Source organism: Zea mays, chromosome 5 (genome assembly GCF_902167145.1).
Source record: "Zea mays cultivar B73 chromosome 5, Zm-B73-REFERENCE-NAM-5.0, whole genome shotgun sequence".
In the NCBI taxonomy this organism is placed as follows: Eukaryota; Viridiplantae; Streptophyta; class Magnoliopsida; order Poales; family Poaceae; genus Zea; species Zea mays.
Genome location: NC_050100.1, coordinates 165,152,081 through 165,175,062, shown reverse-complemented (window position 1 = coordinate 165,175,062; position 22,982 = coordinate 165,152,081). Strand labels below are relative to the sequence as shown.

Here is a 22,982-nt window from a genome sequence, read left to right as displayed (position 1 = left end):
TGATGGCGTAGCAGGCGGTGTTGACCGCCTCGGCCCAAAACCGATCCGAAGTCTTGTACTCATCAAGCATGGTTCTTGCCATGTCTAATAGAGTTCTATTCTTCCTCTCCACTACACCATTTTGTTGTGGCGTGTAGGGAGAGGAGAACTCATGCTTGATGCCCTCCTCCTCAAGGAAGCCTTCAATTTGAGAGTTCTTGAACTCCGTCCCGTTGTCGCTTCTAATTTTCTTGATCCTTAAGCCGAACTCATTTTGAGCCCGTCTCAAGAATCCCTTTAAGGTCTCTTGGGTTTGAGATTTTTCCTGCAAAAAGAATACCCAAGTGAAGCGAGAATAATCATCCACTATTACAAGACAATACTTACTCCCGCCGATGCTTATGTAAGCGATCGGGCCGAATAGGTCCATGTGTAGGAGCTCAAGTGGCCTGTCGGTCGTCATGATGTTCTTGTGTGGATGATGAGCACCAACTTGCTTTCCTGCTTGGCATGCGCTACAAACCCTGTCTTTCTCAAAATAAACATTGGTTAGTCCTAAAATGTGTTCTCCCTTTAGAAGCTTGTGAAGATTCTTCATCCCAACATGGGCTAGTCGGTGGTGCCAGAGCCAACCCATGTTAGTCTTAGCAATTAAGCATGTGTCGAGTTCAGCTCTATCAAAATCTACTAAGTATAGCTGACCCTCTAACACACCTTTAAATGCTATTGAGTCATCACTTCTTGTAAAGACAGTGACACCTACATCAGTGAAAAGACAGTTGTAACCCATTTTGCATAATTGAGATACAGAAAGCAAATTGTAATCTAATGAATCTACAAGAAAAACATTGGAAATAGAATGGTCAGGGGATATAGCAATTTTACCCAATCCTTTGACCAAACCTTGATTTCCATCCCCGAATGTGATAGCTCGTTGGGGATCTTGGTTTTTCTCGTAGGAGGAGAACATTTTCTTCTCCCCTGTCATGTGGTTTGTGCACCCGCTATCGATGATCCAACTTGAGCCCCCGGATGCATAAACCTACAAAACAAGTTTAGTTCTTGACTTTAGGTACCCAAATGGTTTTGGGTCCTCTGGCATTAGACACAAGAACTTTGGGTACCCAAACACAAGTCTTTGACCCCTTGTGCTTGCCCCCAACATATTTGGCAACTACCTTGCCGGATTTGTTAGTTAAAACATATGATGCATCAAAAGTTTTGAATGAAATATCATGATCATTTAATGCATTAGGAGTTCTCTTCTTAGGCAACTTAGCACGGGTTGGTTGCCTAGAACTAGATGTCTCACCCTTATACATAAAAGCATGATTTGGGCCAGAGTGAGACTTCCTAGAGTGAATTCTCCTAATCTTGCTCTCGGGATAACCGGCAGGGTACAAAATGTAACCCTCGTTATCCTGAGGCATGAGAGCCTTGCCCTTAACAAAATTAGACAATCTTTTAGGAGGGGCATTAAGTTTGACATTGTCTCCTCTTTGGAAGCCAATGCCATCCTTGATGCCAGGGCGTCTCCCATTATAGAGCATACTACGAGCAAATTTAAATTTTTCATTCTCTAAGTCATGCTCGGCAATCTTAGCATCTAGTTTTGCTATATGATCATTTTGTTGTTTAATTAAAGCCATATGATCATGAATAACATTAACATCAACATCTCTACATCTAGTACAAATAGAAGTGTGTTCAATGGTAGATGTAGAGGGTTTGCAAGAATTAAGTTCAACAATCTTAGCACGCAATATATCATTCTTATCTCTAAGATCGGAAATTGTAATATTGCAAACATCAAAATCTTTAGCCTTAGCAAGTAATTTTTCATTCTCAATCCTAAGGCTAGCAAGAGATATGTTCAATTCTTCAATCTTAGCAAGCAAATCATCATTATTATTTCTAGGATTGGGAATTGAAACATTACAAACATGAGAATCAACCTTAGCATTTAAAATAGCATTTTCATTTCTAAGGTTGTCAATGGTGTCATGGCATGTGCTTAGCTCACTAGATAATTTCTCACATTTTTCTATCTCTAGAGCATAAGCATTCTTAACCTTAACATGCTTTTTATTTTCCTTGATTAGGAAGTCCTCTTGGGAGTCCAAGAGATCATCCTTTTCATGGATGGCACTAATTAGTTCATTTAGTTTTTCCTTTTGTTCCATGTTAAGGTTGGCAAAAAGGGTATGCAAATTATCCTCCTCATCACTAGCGTTCTCATCACTAGAAGACTCATATTTAGTGGAGGATTTGGATTTAACCTTCTTCCTTTTGCCGTCCTTTGCCATGAGGCACTTGTGGCCGACGTTGGGGAAGAGAAGTCCCTTGGTGACGGCGATGTTGGCGGCGTCCTCGTCGGAGGAGGAGTCGGTGGAGCTCTCGTCCGAGTCCCACTCCCGGCAAACATGGGCATCGCCACCCCTCTTCTTGTAGTGCCTTTTCTTCTCCTTTCTTCTTCCCTTCTTGTCGTCGCCCCTGTCACTATCACTTGATAATGGACATTTAGCAATAAAGTGACCGGGCTTACCACACTTGTAGCAAACCTTTTTGGAACAGGATTTGTAATCCTTCCCCTTCCGTTGCTTGAGGATTTGGTGAAAGCTTTTGATGATGAGCGCCATTTCCTCGTTGTCGAGCTTGGAGGCGTCGATGGGTGTTCGACTTGGAGTAGATTCCTCCTTCTTTTCTTCCGTCGCCTTGAATGCGACCGGTTGTGCCTCGGGCGTGGATGAGGTGCCTTGCTCGATGATTTTCTTTGAGCCTTTAATCATTAGCTCAAAGCTCACAAATTTACCTATTACTTCCTCGGGAGACATTAGCTTATATCTAGGATCACCTCGAATTAATTGAACTTGTGTAGGGTTAAGAAATACGAGGGATCTAAGAATAACCTTGACCATCTCATGGTCATCCCATTTTTCGCTCCCGAGGTTGCGCACTTTGTTCACCAAGGTCTTCAAGCGGTTGTACATAGCTTGTGGATCCTCCCCTTGGTGAAGCATGAAGCGACCGAGCTCCCCCTCAATCGTTTCCCGCTTGGTGATCTTTGTCACCTCGTCTCCTTCGTGCGCGGTCTTGAGTACGTCCCAAATTTCCTTCGCACTTTTTAACCCTTGCACCTTATTATACTCCTCTCGACTTAGAGAGGCGAGGAGTATAGTAGTGGCTTGGGAGTTAAAGTGGTGAATTTGGGCCACCTCGTCTGAGTCGTAGTCTTCATCCCCTACGGATGGTACATGTACACCAAACTCAACAACATTCCATATGCTTGTGTGGAGTGAGGTTAGATGATGCCTCATTTTGTCACTCCACATATTATAATCTTCACCGTCAAAAACCGGTGGTTTGCCTAATGGAACGGAGAGTAAAGGAGTATGTTTTGAAACATGGGGATAGCATAGAGGAATCTTACTATACTTCTTGCGCTCTTGGCGCTTAGAAGTAACGGACGGTGCCTCGGAGTCGGAGGTCGATGGTGATGAAGAGTCGGTCTCGTAGTAGACCACTTTCCTCATCCTCTTGTGTTTGTCGCCTCTCCGATCCGACTTGTGGGAAGAGGATTTCTTCTCCTCCCCCTTCCCTTTGTTGGAGGAGTTTTTCTTTTCCTTCCTCTAGTTGCGGGACTCTTCCGATGAAGTCGACCCGTGGCTTGTAGCGGGCTTGTCACCGGTCTCCATCTCCCTCTTGGCGAGTTCTCCCGACATCACTTCGAGCGGTTAGGCTCTAATGAAGCACCGGGCTCTGATACCAATTGTAAGTCACCTAGAGGGGGGGGGGGGTGAATATGGCGAAACTGAAATTCTCAAAAATAATCACAACTACAAAAGCCGGGTTAGCGTTAGAAATATAATCAAGTCCACGAGAGAGGGTGCAAAACAAATCGCAAGCAAATAAGAAGTGTGACACGCGGATTTGTTTTACCGAGGTTCGGTTCTTGCAAACCTACTCCCCGTTGAGGAGGCCACAAAGGCCGGGTCTTTTTCAACCCTTTCCCTCTCTCAAACGGTCCCTCGGACCGAGTGAGCTTTCTCTTATCAAATCAACCGGGAACAAAACTTCCCCGCAAGGATCACCACACAATTGGTGTCTCTTGCCTTGGTTACAATTGAGTATTGATCACAAGAAAGAATGAGAAAGAAGAAAGCGATCCAAGCGCAAGAGCTCAAAAGAACACAACAAATCACTCTCACTAGTCACTAAAGCTTTTGTGGAATTGGGAGAGGATTTGATCACTTGGGTGTGTCTTGTATTGAATGCCTAGCTCTTGTAAGTGGTTGGAAGGTTGAAAACTTGGATACCATGAATGGTGGGTGGTTGGGGGTATTTATAGCCCCAACCACCAAACTAGCCGTTTGGTGGGGCTGACTGTCGTATGGTGCACCGGACAGTCCGGTGCGCCAGCCACGTCACCAAAGCCGTTGGGTTCCGACCGTTGGAGCTCTGTCTTCTGGGCCCGCCTGGATGTCCGGTGGCGCACCAGACATGTACTGTAGAGTGTCCGGTGCGCCAGTATGGGTGTGCCTGCCTTCTGCGCGCGCTGGCGCGCATTTAATGCGCTACAAGGTAGCCGTTGGCGCCGAAATATCCGTTGCTCCGTTGTCACACCGGACAGTCCGGTGCACACCGGACATGTCCGGTGAATTATAGCGGACTAGCCGTTGCGAATTCCCAAAGCTGGCGAGTTCCTGAGACGTCGTTCCTTAGAGCACCGGACAATCCGGTGAATTATAGCGGAGCGCCTCTGGATTTTCCCGAAGGTGACGAGTTTGAGTTGGAGTCCTCTGGTGCACTGGACACTGTCCGGTGGCACACCGGACAGTCCGGTGCGCCAGACCAGAGGTGCCTTAGGTTATCCCTTTGCTCTTTTGTTGAACCCAATACTTGGTCTTTTTATTGGCTAAGTGTGAACCTTTTGACACCTGTATAACTTATACACTAGAGCAAACTAGTTAGTCCAATTATTTGTGTTGGGCAATTCAACCACCAAAATCAATTAGGAACTAGGTGTAAGCCTAATTCCCTTTCACATAGGTGAAGTGCAATGCACAAGCCTACCCAGTGTGGGCAACCATATGCACCCATAATGGTTCTAGACTACCTTGCTTAATACCATTTGTTAGAAATTGTACCATCATAGCTTTCACATATATACTAACTACATGAAGGCTATAAGCGGCATCATTTTCTAGTGCATTATAGTGGAATTTAACTATACATATTTTTACCAAACTAACATGCCCAACTTTGTCTCCAAATATCTAACTTGTATAAAGAGCTTAACATTCATTATACCTTCAATTTAGCTATGCCCAATCTTCCTTGGTAACCTTAAATCTCAATTCTCATAAGCAGTTTAGCACCTCATTAGTTATTTTGAGGATGGTGTTACTACAATAGATGCATTCATCACTACAATTTTTCATGTTGGTAGCCAATCTTGCCTAGAGGAGTTTTAATATCAAAACATATTAAGATCTAGTGGTATCAATCTATATCTACACTTAATATTAAAGTTAGGAAGGATTCTTCCACACATCATTTGACACATTTATATGATATATGGGCCCGTCTAGTTGTTCTTCTTGTAACATTCTGAGTAGCTCACCTATTGATGTTGTACCATGATACTCCTACTTAGCTACTTTGATAAGGGCGCAATAAATGAGTATGGAATTGAACATGAGTAGAAACGAGGCAGACAACATGAGGAGGAAGTAGTGGCAATGAATGCGGGTGCCTCCTTGGATGGGTTGTAGGCAGGATAGAGGTGGTCAGTGTAGTGCTCATGGCGATGGTTGTATATTTCTTCATCGGATAGTATGCATGGGCATGGAGCTCGGAGTGTCGGCAAGGATGTCCCTTCGACGAGTGCATGCATATTATTGTATGAGGTCACTAGATGGTGCAAAAGCAACAAACATATTTATTGGGGCGAGAGCAACAAACTTTGCATGAGATTGAATGCATAAGCAAGAGCAGAGCAATGCTAGGTAGTGAGCACTGCGCGTGACCAGCGTAGCGACAAACATGGGTATGCGATGGAATGGCGAAGGCAGCTAAGGTGAATAGAGAGTGCCATTGACTTAAGTCTGGTGGATCGCATTGAAAGCGCTGCCATAATAAATGGGTCTGCGACATTCTACCTCCATCGTAGTTGACGTACCACCGATACCAAGGCCATGAGCAACAAAGTCAACACCCATGTCTAGATGCATTGTTATGGGGTTGCTACTGCCAGATAGATGGCTTGTGCATCAGTAAAAGGAACTGACAATATATACATAGATAATCATTATTAATTATGACAATGATGTGTGATTCTCGTAAAAACTTATTTTTAGGCTATTGTTAATAAACTTGGTTATGCTAGTTTTTATGTTACCTACGTATTAGCTAGTTTATGCAAAAGTTATTATGTATATATTTTGATAAATTTGGTAAACCACGATGATAAAAGTAGGTAGTATAGATTTGCTTCTTTATTTTATAGACAAATGATTCTACACTGGAATAGAGACATAACCTTATTAATCGAAAATTACATCGCTGGGTGGTGGGCCAACTAGCCTTGAAACGATGTTTCATATATCTGTACCCTCCTCCCTCCCCTGTTTCCCTAGTCAATGACCCTGTTTTCAATAAGAATTGCTTTAGTAAAAACCTTCCAAAATTAATATGAACACAGAAACGGTCCAATCGTCACAATAGTAGGAATTTGTTGTTTTTAGATCCTAAACCCTTTGAATCACTAGATCATGAATCATTTGAACCACTTCATATTTCTCTACACGTAATCCCTACTATACTCAATTTTTTTCGCAGTCAAATTTTTCCACAGCTAAATTTAAAAAAACTGATAAAAAACCCTGAACCAAACAGATCCAATATAGTTTGCATCGACCCAGTGGCGGATCCAGGATTGATCTAAGAGGGGGGCTAGCCAGCTAAGACTATAATTTTTTTAAACCAAACAAAAAATATAATTGATGTTTAATATGACACAAGAAACAAGATATAATTTAAACATCTTTTTTCTGGTTTTTGATGAGAAAATTTTCCATCTTATTTCTATAAACATGGGACTACTGCTAAATAAATAATCAAATCAAAACTTTAAATCAAAACAATTAAGCAAATAAATAATCAAATCAAAGCAATTCACCTTCGGACTTCGGTCTTCGCCTCTTAAGAGATCTGCCCCTGCCGCAGTAACAGACTTCAAATCAAAGCACGATAAGGCGTCCATCTACCTCCGGCAGCAACAGACTTGACCAGGCGATTGGATTCGGGGCACCGAGCGATGGGATGTCGGCCGCTCCTCTAGCTCCAATAATGTGAAGGAGGCCAGGAGCCCAGGAGGGAGCGCACGGCTGGAACATCAAATCAAACTCGGGCAGAAGGGCTCACCGCTCACGCACGGCTGCTCGCCTGCTCGGGCTGTCGGACACTCGGCGGCTGTCCGGCTCGGTCTCGGCGGGCGGCGGCTCCAGGCGACTAGGCGAGGTGCGGCAGTGGGCCAGCGGGCAGTGGGCGTGCGGCGGCCGGCGGCGGTGCTCCGGGCGTCGGGTCGGGGCGTGGACGCGTGGAGCCGTCAGCCGTGGGCGCCTGGGCGGTGGCGCAGACGCGCACGCACGGTGCCGGCATGCAGCGTGCCGCGGTGGGCAGTGGCCGGTAGACGGTGGCCGTGTGCGCCCGTGCGTGCCTGCTGCTACGGCTCTGGCTCTCCTCGACGCGGCGGCGGCTGGACGGCTGGTTAGGGTAGCGAAGATGTGGGGCTGATGGCTGAGGAAGCTGCTGCGCTGGGCTGGCGGCTGAAAAGCTGGGTCTCTCGTTATTGGGCCGCGACCGGGGCTGCAGCCCAGGCAGCCCCGGTCGTAAATCCGCCCCTGCATCGACCTGTGCAGCTGCTGGCCGCAGTGTTTGTCAATATAGATTGGATTTAAGTATCGAGACATTCACCACAGAATGGAAGCGTAGGGACAAACATGGGTCCTACGAGTTTATAAAAGCGGGAGATTCGTATCGACCTGTGCAGCTGCTGGCCGCAGTACCGTAAAACCCCCGCGGACCCTACCGAACCCCTGCCCAAGATTCGCTGCCGCCCACCGAATTCGGGTCCAACAATCGACCCTGCCCTGCCAGCCGTCCGATCCGCGAGGCGCGCCATCACTTCATGCCACCCGCGAGGCGGGCGCAGAAGCGGAAGGCCTTCAACGGCCGCGGCCCGCGGGGACGAATCGGCCAGGCGAATAGGCACGCGCGAGGCGACAGGTGGTGGCGTACTGCGTGCCCGCCACCGCCAGTCCCGAGCTTCGGCCCGCCAGTGGCCCCAACCTCGGTGCGAGCTGAAAAACACGTGCCGGGCTTGCCGGCTGGCCGTGGCCTCGCCCTGGCGGTGAAATGCATCGAACGCGCAACGCGCGCCAGGGAGATCCCTACGACTGCACGAGTGGAGGGTCCACCAGGCAGTGAGAGGTTCATTCCTGTACAGCTCGTACCGCTACTAGTACCCACTCTCTCTGTGCCCCCTCTCCTTTCTCTCTCTAGATAGACTGTGGTTCCTCTCACCCAGAGTCGCAGCGACCCAACCACCTCCCCCCCCCGTCCCTCTCTCTCTCCCTTCTGCTGGTCTAGTTTTGGTTTCCCTCTCGCTTTCCTTCGCTCCTAGGCGCGGCTCCGGCGGGCGGAAGAGGAGGGAGAGGCAGGCGGCGGCCCCCGGCAGTTCCTCCGTCCGCGGAGCCCAGAGGGAGGAGGGGGAGGCCTGGTCTGGGGCTGTCCGCTGAATCTGCTTCTCCGAAGATCGGGTGGACCACGGGACTCGGCGGGCGCGCCCGATCTGCTCCGCCGTCGAGGTGAGCTTCTGGAGGGTATGTGGTTGGTCTGCGTTCGCCTTCCGCTCTCCTGCGTGCCGAAATGTGGGTCGTGTTGCGGGGAGCCTCGCGGGTAATTTCGCCTGTGGAGGAGAGAGGAGCTCACTCTGTTTTCCTTTTTTTCCCTCTCTGGGTCGCTGAACAGGTTTTGGTTCGTTCGGGAGGTGTTCTGGGTGGGCGAATCGCGTTTTTGTCCGCCTCAATTTCTATTTTGGGTTCGGCTTCCCAAAGTTCCGCAGTAGGAATGGTTTAGAGGCGAGATAACAGAGGAGGCAACGGGTTTAGAGATGGGGCGAAGGCTCTTGGATTTCCTATAGAATGCTGCTCCGCCGTGCTGCTGCCTAGACATTTTTCTGATGAATTACTCTTCTAATAATTGCGTGAAAGAGTGTCCCAATGTCAATATAGTTTCGATTTGGAGTATCGAGGCATTCTTAGTCGTTGCCTCATTGGAGAATCAAAATCTGCGGGCCACTTCTAAAAAAAGAGAGAATTGTGGGCCAAGGTGCACATGTCCGGAAAAACTGTGGGAGCTAGATTGAGTTCCTTAGTTTGCATTGGTGATAAAATGCTGAGTTTGCTGCTATTGCTTATGTGTCATTGTACTATACTATGATATGCATGTTGTTTGACATCATTTGTGGTCTCCTTCTCATAGTCGGGAGTTATAAAAATAGAAAATGTTGGCGCTGATTTGGTCACCAAACACTATAATGAACCGTCTGGCAGTACTTGACACCTTTAGATGATGTAGGGTTGAATAAAGTTGAAGATCTTTAGAGCACTGAGTCACCACCACTTATTTGGGACGAAACAACAATGAACCCTAGGACCTTCTCGTGATGAGCAATACCTTGAGTTCGGCCCCGCGAGGTGAACGGTGGCGGCGGTCCATGACTAGTCGCCGGGTCGCCTGGCGGTGCTCGCTGTGGCGACGCGGACGGTCCGTGGCTCTGGGTCGGGCGGTCCGCGACCTGGCGACAGAAGTGGCTTATTCAATGCGCACTGTCCGGACGGTCCGTGATGGCGCAGGGTCATCTTCTTCTCCTCGTAGAACCTAGATCCCGCCCCCTGGAGGAGAGACCTTAGGGTGCTCTGGGTCAGTAGGTCACCCGGGCGTCCCCAGACGACGTAAAGTCGTCTTGGAATTAAGAGATCAATTTGAGGAAGAGGTCTTGAGTGAAGTAGATGAAGTAGATGTTGCCCCTCAGGAGGGGTAAGATCCTAGGGTCATCTTGGGGTCGGCAGGCCACCCCAGGACGGATCTAGACAACGTAGAGTCGAATAGGTTGGAGGTGGATATGCGGAAGTCTACAACTAAAGCTACGTTACATCTACTCCTAGGGCAGGAAAGGTAAATAAAGTAGATAGGTTCGATTGGAATGTGTTCGGGGGTTCTCAATCGGTCCTACCCCTTCATATATATAGGGGGATGTCTGGACCCGTTCCTAGGTGATAGCCAACAAATCCCACGTGATTAGATAGATAACCATGCACGAGATAAGTATAATCACCTGAGTCAATTTGATCGCGGGGGCGCGGACCGTCCGTCACTTTTGGTGTTCAACAGAAACGAAACTAAAGCTTAGTTCCAATGCTAATGACTAAATCCTCCATGTACACGACTGACGTTGTTGGAGTTGGATAACCGCTTCCACACGTTATCACAACCCACAACCATTGCTGAGCAAAGTTTGGCTCTATAGTCTATAGTCTATAGATCATAGTATGCAAAGAAAGACATGAACACATTTTAAGCTTTGCTAAGTGAAGAACAAAATGTAGCATCCAAGGAGTTGTTCAGGTATCCAGAACATGCATCTGAAGCCCTATATGCATGCTGTTGGTGGTGCTGGTTTAATATTGGGACCAAGGAGCGTGGGTCATTCTGCACATTGCCAAATAGTTCAATATAAGGTTAGTTTCAAACCGTCGCAAGAGTTGGGAGTTCTTCATTTGGAAGTGTGACCTGGGAACACATGCAGTTGCATTGGCTGCAAAGCCTTTGGTGCATTTATAAGGAGAGTGGGCCCAATGAGGCCATGTGTAATATATAGGTTACCACAAATTCTTATAATGTAGACATGACATTGATAGGAGAGTTGGGTGTTGGGGAGAAGGCCGAGTAGGACCCTGACCATCGGCCTAGTCGATATCGTCTAACCAATCATCGGACTTCATCCCAAGGATGCAGGGTTCGCCGAGGGCCACAAAGGCTACAACGAAGACTTTGCTCTGTGGGAAGCAGACCTGTTGATACGGCCGATTAGGACCTTGTCCGCTCGGTCCATCGAAGACCCTAAAGACTACGACGAGGCCTTTGTTCGAACGACAAGGCGAGGGAAGGCCCTGAGAGGTGGGCTTCACTTATCTGTGTCGAGGACACAGAGCCTGATTGAATGTGGCGGTCGTACTACCGAGGACTTTGCCAATCCAAGGACATCCCAGAAGGTGCTAGGGACTTAGGACCTGTCACTCGGACGGTGCGTATGGTCCTTGACGAAGACCTTGAAGGCAGCCCAAGGAGATCGCAAGGGATAGCGTCGAGGCTACTGCACAAATGTGGGGTCCCCTTAGTTGGAGGGAGGCTCAGCTAGTCAGGAACATGCGCAAACTAGTGCTGGTGCGGGTATGTAATTGGGTGTTTACAATATGGGGACTCTAATTGTCCTAAAGACACTGCTGTACTGGATATTTACAGGATGTAGCAGGTAACCAAGGGTAAGCCCGTACTTTAGAGGGCTATCCCTTGGTTACCCTTTAAATACCCCTGCCTGGATGGGGCGAGGGGGCAACCGAAAAGATATTTGAGAACTACTATTTTGCATTTGTCGTTTCTCTCATTTAAACCCCCATTGTCAGGTTCCAACATTGGGTTTAGGCATGGTTTTTGCATGATGATGGTCCATGAGAGGTTTGTGTAGAAGCTTAATTCTGATGCACGTGGGTGACACTTTTGAAGTTTGAGGAGTTTAGTCTTATCGAATACCATAGGCACTGTGTATTTACAACAGTTTTTGAACAAGATTAGCTTTAAATTGAAGATGTGAGTATCCATGTTAAGTCTACTATTGGAATAAGAGCTTTGGTTGTGCCGTGCTTAATTTACTTTTAGAACTTAATTTTGAATCCAGACATTTATGCAAGCCGCATTACCTAATGTGGTAGGAGGTTTGTGACATGGCATGGGGCCATGAGCATGGACTCCATGGTTCGTTAGGACAACTTAATCCTGCACCAATGGCCACAATCACAACAAAACCATGATGTTTCTGGTATGCTTCTTGAAATATGTTAATGAAAACCACTATTATAAATATGTGGTTTCCTATTTTGTTATTTCTTCATTAATTGTTCAAAATTAAGAAAGGGTAGGTCTGGTACAGTGGTGAGAGCTGTCTCACTATGCCACCAGGTCGAGGCTTGCCTCAGTTAATCTCTTCCCCACCCCACTAATGTGGGAGCCTCTGGCAGTGGGTCTGTCCTTTTTTTAATTGTCCTTAATGCAAATTGCATTTGCCTTTGATTATAAACAAGATCTTCACATATTTTATCAGATTTAAGTGTATATTAGTACAATATTGATGTATTTTTTAAATACTAACATGCACATTTGGTTGCCTTCAGCACTAGGTCTGTCCTTTTTTTAATTGTTTAAAATCATTGTAAATCGCACTGACCCTTTGATTATAAACAAGATCTTCACATATTTTATCAGATTTACATGTATATTTAGTACAATATTGATGTATCTTTTAAATGCTAACATGCACATTTTGTTGCCTCCGACACTGGGTCTGTCTTTTTTTTAATTGTTCAAAATAAATGCAGATGTATATTTTAAATACTAACATGCACATTTGGTTTGATGTGATATCATTTTTCATTGTACTAAATAAAAATTGGGAAAATAAGGTGTTTTTATTCAACTCACATTTGGCATAATTTGTCTATGTAATTGACACATTATTTCCTGCAAAAATCACAGAATTAATCTGCTATCATTGAGAAGAAATGACAGATTTGTGCTTTGACAGCTCATAAATGTCATGCATAATTGTGAAATAAATTAAATGTAGCCTTTATAGGTGAAAAGGGCTTACACAATACACTGAAAACTCAAGTTACATCCACACAAAAAAATTCTGAAGAACAACTGGAGAAGCCTTCCTTTGCTTCACCCCCCTTAAATCTGGTGGGTAAGGCAGCAAGGAACCTTTTACTACCTGCCTTTGGATAAGGCACACCACACACTGCATCTGGTTAGAAGCTTAGGCTATGCCTCACTTTGGCTGGGTTCATCTGCTTGTCTCATGCGTCTTTGCCAGGGTTTTCTGGTATAAAGTGCTAAGAAAGTTTGGTATGCACTCCTTAGCTCCTCAGCCAGGTGTTACCTCCTTTTTGGATTGGTGGGAAAATACGTCAGAAATAGTTAATGGGCTCTCTAAGAAGGGTCTCAATTCCCTTATCATCTTGGGAGCTTGGCTGATCTGGCTTCATCGCAATAGATGTGTTTTTGGCAATGGGTCTCCTAGCCTGCCTTTAGTCCTCAAGCAGTTTGAAGACGAGAAGAGCAGGTGGGTGGCTGCTGGTGCCAAGGGATTATCCTACCTGGCAGCACCTCTCCCAGCTAATTGAGGGATGGAGGCATCTTTGTCTCTCCTGGTTGGTGGCTGTGTTCCTATGGGCCAGTTTATGTATGCTCGTTTATGGCCTCCGTAAGGAGTCCTTAGTTATTTCTTTTGTATTTTTCTTTTGCAATTTTGGTCTTGTCATGACCATGTATCCTCTCTTAAGTTATAAAATGGTGCAGTCCTCCTGCGCATTCGAGAAAAAAATTAGGTTCTTCAGTTTCACTTTTGAGGAAACAAATCTGAGTTTTCTCCACTGATTTTTGGTTGGTTTGATTTGCTTGTTGGGGTTTGAAATTGAGTAATCATGGTTAATTTTCTCTTTGATATGTACAACTAAACTTTCAGTTCACAATTTATATGTAAGTTCTATTTTGTGCACATATAAAATGGTTCTCAAGAAACTGGTGGTGGCACCTACTGATACCTCCTTGAGCACTGAAATGTTGTCAAAGCGATCATGTCGACACCAGTCAGTTAGAGTTTGTCAGCAAGCTGAACAAAATCCATGGATCATCGATATTATTTAGTCTCTTACATTGATATTTCAAGTTCGTAACGAGTGCAACTGACTCACTGTTCTGGTTTTTTCATAATGTACACTGTGACCTTTTGAATATTATGTGACTGTATTGTGTCTTCATGACTTTCACAGGTGAAGTCGGCTGATATGACGTACCTCATTTGGATAACAATTTGATCGGCACCATAAGTTACAGAAATATGCAGGAGGAGCTAGGGCAAAGGATGCATGTACCTCATGGTATCAATCTGTGTTTCTCAACTTCTTCCGAGCTCTTTCAGGTGGAATCTTCCATTGAGCTGGGTACTGCAGAAGTGAACCCTGTACCATCTGAAAAGTTATCTGCTAACTCACAAGCTGTTAGAGATGATGCTGGAGCAGTTGAAGGTATTGACATGAATGGAAAACCTGTCCAAAAACCTAAGAGGAAAAAACATAGGCCAAAGGTCATTAAAGAAGGACAATCAGCAAAGTTGCAGAAGCCTAAAACTCCAAAGCCTCCCAAAGAAAATGGGAATCAGCCTACTGGAAAGAGAAAGTATGTCAGGAAGAAGGGACTAAGCACACCAGCCAAACAAATTCCATCAGAAGGTGCTGATACACACACTAGAGCTAAACCAGGAATAGCCCAAAGATGTTTGGACTTTGATGTGGAGGACCAACATGGACATTTGGATCTGGTATCACAAACCCAGGAAACGGAGATACAGACTGGTCCTGGGGACACACAGCCATCAATATCTGGAGTTGAAAGAAGTAATGCCCAGGTATCATGCCATTGGGGTTGGGGTGGTACAAGCAGTTCTATTATTTCAGCTGACCCAATAGTTGATATACAAGGATTACAGGCAGACTGCATACCTAAAAGAGTCAATTTTGATTTGAACAATTCTATGGCAAGTCAGATGCCAACCAATTATTCTAGTCGAATGGACAGCTCTGGACAATTTTTCCAGTTTGGTTTAGGAGAAAAAGTTCAAACAAATCAGTTACTGGATTATAATTGTAATCTGCCAGCTAGACGTGTCTCTCATCTCAGCAGCTCGGTCGATCATATGCGACACCCCTTAGCCAATTTTGACCAATACATAAGCACATCTCAAGTTTGTACAGAAAATTCACGCAGACATTATCAGATGCCTAGTAGTTCTAGAATTTCAGAAAATAGGACAGCAGCTTCTCAGTATACTGAAAGGGTGTCAATGGGGGGCAATTTCAATCCCGGAGCTTGTATAGGAGAAGGCACGGTAATCAAACAAATGGCCCAATGTTATAGACTTCCAGAAAGTCCACTTGTACCTCCCAAACATAATGAAAGGGATGTGATGAATGGAAATCTAAACGAGTTTTCTGTGTATAATGATTACTTGAATTTTTCTAGCAATAGTAACTACCAAACTGGAGCAGCTTTTGGTTTTCATGATTCTCCAGTCTATTCAGATGTTCTTGCAATGGGTAAAAAAAGAGAACACAATGCTATCAGTGGTCACCAGATTTCTTTTGACATCGACTTTGTTAACTCAAATAGTACAAGGAAGTTCTGTATTGATGACCTTCTTTCCACTAGCTCTCAAACATCTTATTATCCTGAAGCATGCAAAAGGATGAGACCAGAGAATCATAGCAATCAGCTCAATGTAACTACGGGAAAGCTTTCTTCTTCATCAGCATTTTCTGGTAGTTTGAATACAAATAACGTTTCAACTATAAACCCTGGAATTGGTACCTTGGCTGATATACAAAGGTTGATGGCCCTTGAGAAATCACAAGCTTCACAACAAATGATTGACTTTATTACGTCGCAAAACAACATGGCCGGTGAAAGTACTGAACTTGCTCAGCAAAATAATTCTGACAAAGGATTTGTTGCTTTACATAATAAAAAGTTCCAAAGCCTCACTGCGCAGAACATACCATTGCCTGACAGTACTGTGAACCAATCGGGAGAAAGTAATATCTTGAGGAATGGAATACATCAAACACAACCTTGGGAAATTACATCTAGGTCGCATCACTCTAGCGACAATTTTGCTTTGCCAAATAAATGGTCTGGTTACTTGACAGCAGGGAACACACAGTTATCAAGCATCACAGTAAACCCATCCACAGAAAACTATATTCAAAGTAATGCTATTTATCAATATCAATGTTTAGAAAACGTTGTGGCTAAGGTGCCAGTATTGTCTGGAACACACAATACTTCCAGTCAGGAGGGCCATAACCACAGCACTGCTGCTACTAATGAGCATATCAGAACTACAAGTGAGGAAGTTGTTAGATCCTTTACCCAACGAGCAAGTGAACCAACCACACATGGGAACTACAATCTCAACTCTTCTAGAGTAACTGCAGAAGCAAACTCCACTGAGAAGCCAAGAAAAAGGGGCCGTCCAAGAAAAGTAGTAAAACCCAATGGGGAGCCAAAAGAAAGAGGTACTAAAGGGAAACAAAATGTTAGTCATGAAAAACCTACATCGCAAAAAGGTTCACATACTGACATTTTGAAAACTAATGGTATTTCTTATGCTTCTGAACCTTCCACTGGAATTACTCCTAGGATGGCTATTGTGGAGTCGAAAAGCTCTGATCAAGATAAGGAAATTCATGGAGGTGTCATTCCTCAAGCTACAGCAATATCAGTTGATCTTTTAGATGGCATAATTCAAAAGATTAAGCTCTTAAGCATAAGCAGACCAGACAATGTTGTGGCAGAGATACCAAAAGATGCTCTTGTTCCTTATGAAGGTGAATTTGGTGCACTGGTTGCATTTGAGGGGAAGACAAAGAAAAACCGTTCTCGGGCCAAAGTGAACATCGATCCAGTCACCACTATGATGTGGAACTTATTAATGGGACCAGATATGGGTGATGGTGCTGAAGGGTTAGACAAGGATAAAGAGAAGTGGCTTGATGAAGAAAGAAAAGTGTTCAGAGGACGTGTTGATTCATTCATTGCTCGTATGCATCTAGTTCAGGGTATGAAACCACTTCAGCTTTATATTTTTAGCATTCCTTTTCTATATTCTGTACTCATTATCTCAGGTTCTTGTTTCCGTCAGTCAGACCTTTTAATCGTTGATCTATATTTAAAAAATATTCAGATTCGTCATGTGAAAAAATCATATTAAGTTTGCACTAAATAGACTAATAGTAGCTTATATGGTTATAGAAATTTAATTGCCACAGTTGCATTTTGGAGAATCTGAAGAACATAAATCAATTTACTCTCTGATGGAAGCTTCATATCTGAATCCATTTGAACAGTGATTCAGAATGTAACATGGGACACTAATAATTTGTAAGATGTGGATCTTCTATGCATAGTGTGTGTGAGATGATGGAGGATGTGTGCTTTGTTTTCACAATAAAACTTAATGTTTTGTATAATCTAATTTGTTTACAGGGGACAGACGTTTCTCTCGATGGAAAGGATCAGTCGTGGACTCAGTCGTGGGTGTATTTCTTACCCAGAATGTTTCGGATCATCTTTCTAGGTGAAATATACACTTCTAGCCTAATTGAAGTAAGAATATATTATGCAATTTAGCGTATATATACCAATTTTAGTCCTTTTCCTTTTTTTAGTTCTGCTTTCATGGCGGTTGCTGCCAAATTTCCTGCTAAGCCAGAGGTCCCTGAAAAACCTGTGGCTGAGATGTCTCATACTCCTGAACAGAAGGATAGTTGCTCTTGCTCTGGACTGTTTGGTGATTCTATCAAATTGCAGGGCAAGATGTTCATTGAAGAGATAAGTGATGTTAGATCATTAATTACTACAGAAGATAATGAAGAAAGTAATAGTAATGAATTGATTGGAAGCTCTGCCGGGTATGGAGTAAACCATGCAACTGGAGGCTGCCATGTTTCTTATAGGAAGTCACTAACTGAATCCCATGAAAATGGGCTTTCAGGATCTGTTTTTCCAACTACCGGCTTTTCAAGTGTAGTAGAAACTGAAGATGGCTCATTAGAGGATGTTATTTCTTCTCAAAATTCTGCTGTTTCTTCCCAGAATTCCCCAGATTACCTTTTTCACAGAACGGATCCAATAGGTTCTAGTTCGTTGCAAAATTTCACCGAAGAGGGCTATATCATGAGAAATATATCCAACGGGACTGGCAGCTCAACTGACTGCTCAGGGTTTCTGCCAATTCAAGATCCAAAAGGCACGCTTGGATTGTCAGAATATTATGGACATAATCCTCTTCTAGTTTCAGGTGTGAACAAGGGTGTGTTGCTTGATCTAAACAGATCATATCAGCCATTACATACTTCTATGCCCTATGTTCAGAATAGCGAGTCTGATTTCACAGGTGTGTCATGTTTCAGCCATATGGATAAATCATTCCACACAGGCCCTAATAGAGTGAATCTTTCTAGTGTTACACAATCTGAGGCCAGTCTTTACCCTACTGATCCTTTGCAACAAGACGAGTTTTCACCAGTAATTAAACAAAACTTCCAACCATTATATAGTTCAGACAAAGTGTCATTATTCAAGGAGCACTGTTCCTATGGAAATGATTTTTCGAGGAACAAAACTGAAGCTGCTATTATGGAACCACTTGTCTACTCAAATCCTCAAGAGCTGTACACTACCTCAACAGAGCAAATGGGTGTTGAACAATTTCAATCAGGATGTGGCCAACAGGACAATGATGTGAGAGTTCAGACAACATCATATGAAAGGCATCAGTCTTCAACCTTGTGTGGAAACCAGAACTCTCAGTTAGAGATCTTGCAAGGAGTTGCTTCAGGCTCAACACAGAAGTTCATTGATACTCAAAAGAGTCCGTCAGAAGTTCAACAAAACGGATCAAAAGCTAAGAAGGTACGGGGTCGACCTAAAACGAAAACTTATGACTGGGACAGTTTACGAAAAGAAGTGTTTTCTAATGGTGGGGATAAACAAAGAAATAATGATGCAAGGGATACTGTTGATTGGGAGGCAGTTAGGCAAGCAGAAGTCCGAGAAATATCTGAAACTATCAGAGAGAGAGGAATGAATAACATGCTAGCAGAACGAATAAAGGCAAGTCTAGTACAAGACAGCTCTCCAAAAAGTTCTAGTTGTTCAAGCATGCACCCATATCTGATTTGATATCAGCTTGAACCATTTTAAGGTTTTGACCACCTTTGCGCAGGAATTCCTGAACCGATTGGTGACAGACCATGGAGGTATTGATCTTGAATGGCTAAGAGATGTTCCACCGGACAAAGCAAAGTAAGTCTAGTGGAATACACTGAGAAAATTATAAGAACTGCTGACTTCATAATCTTATAAGACCCTTTGTAGCACTAATCGAATTTATGATGCTACTGCTTGTTTCACTATGATCAAGCCTAAATAGTTCAAGTGTCCAACTCGTAATTTGATTAAAATCATTAAAAAATGACATTGGTTCAGGCTTCTGTAAATTTGTCATCAATGCAATCTTTAGCTGGTCTTGTCAAAGTATGAATTACAGATTGGACAGTGAAAACTAAAAACTTCATGCACATCAACTTTGTACTTGTTGCATATATTATGAATAGTGCATGTATACAATATGAGGCCCTAAGGCTAGTATATATACACAGGTAGATGAGGGTCAATATGCACTAAACCCCTTATACAATGGGGATATACAAGAAACATGAATATACGTCTAACAACATAATCCAACTGAGCTTATTTGTTTCCTTAGTTGACTGATTAGTTTCCTTAGCTAATTGATATCTGATTGATTAGTTTTTTTCTTTGTTAATTGATAGTTGATTGGATAGTTTTCTTTCTTAGCTAATTGATTGTTGGTTGGTACTGTGATTTATGGTTGTGAGCCTTTGTAATTGTGCATAATATCAATAGAACACACCTATTGCATCGGTGTAGTTTGGCAGCGCCAATAAAACTTGGTCTGTCCTTCTAATGTTCGTGTTGAGTTTTGTGAGCGTTTGAGTTAACTTGGGATAATCTTCTTTGTCTCCAGCAAGGCACGCCAGCGAGTAGAAGGCTACAAACAGTATCAGAGCCGCTATCGTTGTTGGGTCGTGCTTGCAACCATGCAGCACAGACGAACTGCCTCACTACTATGTCGCCGTTAGGAGATGAGGAGCGGCTCTAGCAATGGCGATCGCAGCCTAGTGATCCATCGGGTCATGAGGGAGAGTGGCGGTAGCTGGTAGTACCCATTGCTGACCAAGACTAACTACTACTCATGGGCGACGATCATGAATTTGAAGCTGTAGGCAAGAGGCATGTGGATGGCGGTGAACATCGACACCACAACTACATCGGCGATCGCAATGCTCTGGAGGCCATCGCCCTCGGGGTACCTCCAGAGATGCAAGGGGTGATCGCGAGCAAGGCGACCACCAAGATCGCTTGGGACACACTCAAGAAAACGCACCTTGGTGTGGATCGAGTGCGCCAAGCGAAGGCGAAGACGCTATGACATGAGTTTGACTCGCTCAGGTTTAAGAGCGGTGAATCTGTTCACGACTTGGGCATGCACATCAGCGACATAGTAAACTAGCTAGAGGTCTTCTATGCCACGTACCAGAAGCTAGAGATCGTGCGCAAATTCCTACAAGCTACTCCACCAAGGTACTCGTAGATCATGATGGCGATCGAAATCCTTGTCGATCTTGATACACTATCTGTGCAGGAGTTGATCAGGAGGCTCAAGGCGGCGGAAGACGGTACGATCTCGGTGGCAGTAGTGGTGTCGGAGCATTAGCTGGCCTGAACCTGACCGAGGATAAGTTGGTAGCACGTTTTATGTCGCGACTTAAACTCTTCGATAGTGGAAGCTCGAGCGGCAGTTGGACGTCGCCGGACATGAGTTATGGGAGTGGTGGCAGGCGTAGCAGAGAGCCAGAGACGATGGCAGCTCGAGGCCACCACAGAACATCGACGACAATGGAAAGGGGAGGCGAATTGCTGTCGATGATAAGTATTGTGGAAAAGCTGGACATTAATAAGGCTTTTGATTTCGTTTCATGGCCTTTTTTGTTAGAGGTTCTCAGGTATCTCAGGTTTGGATCAGTTTGGTGCAATATCATAGAAATGATGTTACACTCTTCCTCAACAAGGGTGCTAGTAAATGGAGAGCCAGGTGAGATTATTTATCATCGTTGGGGATTAAGGCAGGGAGATCCCTTGTCCTCGATGTTGTTCATTCTTGTCATGGATGTCCTTAATTCCTTCATCCTGAGAACACAAGATCTAGGGCTATTGCAGCCCTTATTAAGAAATGGCAGTGGTCGCCATGTTTCTTTATATGCTGATGACATGGTCCTGTTCGTACAACCAAATAGAGAAGAGTTGCAGGTGGTCCATGAGATTTTAAGATTTTTTGGGGGAAGCTTTAGGTTTGGTGACAACCGCAAGCAAATGTAGCATGACACCCATTCACTGTTCGGAACAAAACATAGATGCTGCTCATGAATTTTTTTGTAATAAGGTGGATTTCCCATGCAAATATCTTGGGCTTCCTCTTTCTGCGAGGAGACTTCCCAAGGAGGCATTTCTGGAACTTATAGACAAGATTGCTAACAAGTTACAGGATGGGAGGCTGCCCTCATTCACCCAGCAGGAAGAGTGGCCCTGGTTAAATCTGTCCTAACTGCCATCCCTATCTACCATCTTATTGCTCTCCAATGCCCGAAGTGGGTAATCAAGTCAATTGATAAGATTCTGAGGGGTTTCTTGTGGAAAGGTAGAAATGACATAAAAGGTGACCACTGCATTGTTGGATGGGCAAGAGTTTGTAGACCGCTAAGTTTGGGAGGGCTGGGCATTCATAATTTAGAAACCCTTGGTTGGGCCTTAGTTATGAGATGACTTTGGCTCAAAAAGACAGTTTGTACCGACCACAATGGTTAGTATTGACGTGCACGTTTGGTGACTACAGTGCCAAGCACAGCATCCAACGTCACCTCACAGTGTCGTACACGCTCCAACAAAACAGTGTGGTGGAGAGGCACAATCAGACGGTGTTTGGCATGGCCAAAAGCATGTTGAAGGCCAAGGGAATGTCGGGCTAGTTGTGAGGAGAGGCGGTTGTCACGATCATCTTCATACTCAATCGGTCACCGACGAGGAGTGGCGAAGGAAAGGCGATGTATGAAGCTTGGTATGATATAAAGCATATGGTTCACTTCATGCTTTTGGGTGTGTGGCACATGTGAAGGTGGTTGGAAAGTACCAGCTGAAGCTAGATGACCAGAGCACACCGATGGGGTCCAAGGTGTACATGTTCTACAATCTTGATACTGGACACATGGTCACCTCATGCGACGTGATGTTTGAAGAAGGAAAGGCGTGGGACTGGAGCAACGTCGTTGGGTGCAACAACATGAGCAGAATTGTTCCACGTCAAGTTTTCGATGGTGACACTCTAGGGCGCGGACATCACTAGACCAGAATATGAAGACGCGGAAAAAGACGTAGCATCCACGTCAAGTACAAGCGACGTGGTGCCTATGTCACGTTTGCTAGGGCGCACGAGAGGACGCCAACAACAGGCGGTACATCTGCACCAACGCTCGGTACACCTCCAGCAGCCGCTGGTACACTTTCATCACCGACGTAGATGGAGTTTGTGTCACTACCTAACACTACTCCAGAGTTCAAACCTCGACTCCGACCACAACAGTGTGATGCCTCTCCAATTCATAACGTTGGACAATGTGCTTGGGCTGGTGGAAATTCCTAGCTTGGTAGAACGAGAGTTCGTGGTGGATGAGGACTTGCTCCTAGTCATCGGTGATGAACCAACCACGTTAGAGGAGGCTCGAGGTGGTGCCCACTGGCGCAAGGTAATGATAGAGGAGAACAAGACGTGAGTTCTTATCAACCTTCCTCTAGGCCATAATCCAATTGGCCTGAAGTGGGTGCACAAATTGAAGCGCGATGAGCAGGGAGTCGCTGTTAGGCACAAGGCTCGAATTGTCGGCCTGGGGTACATACAATAGCTA

At 44.7% G+C, this 22,982-nt stretch overlaps 1 protein-coding gene across 9 annotated transcripts in view; it reads left to right on the top strand.

The window, feature by feature from the left end:
• The first annotated feature begins 8,471 nt into the window (after positions 1-8,471).
• LOC109939959 (protein ROS1A) overlaps positions 8,472-22,982 on the top strand; it is a 52,945-nt gene continuing 38,434 nt past the window's right edge. For 6 of the 9 annotated variants that reach the window (XM_020538530.3, XM_020538529.3, XM_020538533.3 and 3 more), the window contains exons 1-5: positions 8,637-8,849; positions 14,154-16,997; positions 17,425-17,515; positions 17,607-19,053; positions 19,166-19,245. In XM_020538530.3, coding sequence (XP_020394119.1) covers positions 14,222-16,997; positions 17,425-17,515; positions 17,607-19,053; positions 19,166-19,245 — 4,394 coding nt within the window. In that variant the 5' untranslated portion in view covers positions 8,637-8,849; positions 14,154-14,221. Of the gene's footprint in view, positions 8,865-14,153; positions 16,998-17,424; positions 17,516-17,606; positions 19,054-19,165; positions 19,246-22,982 lie in introns of all 9 variants that reach the window. The other 3 variants (XM_020538526.3, XM_020538527.3, XM_020538534.3) reach the window with 3 other exon arrangements.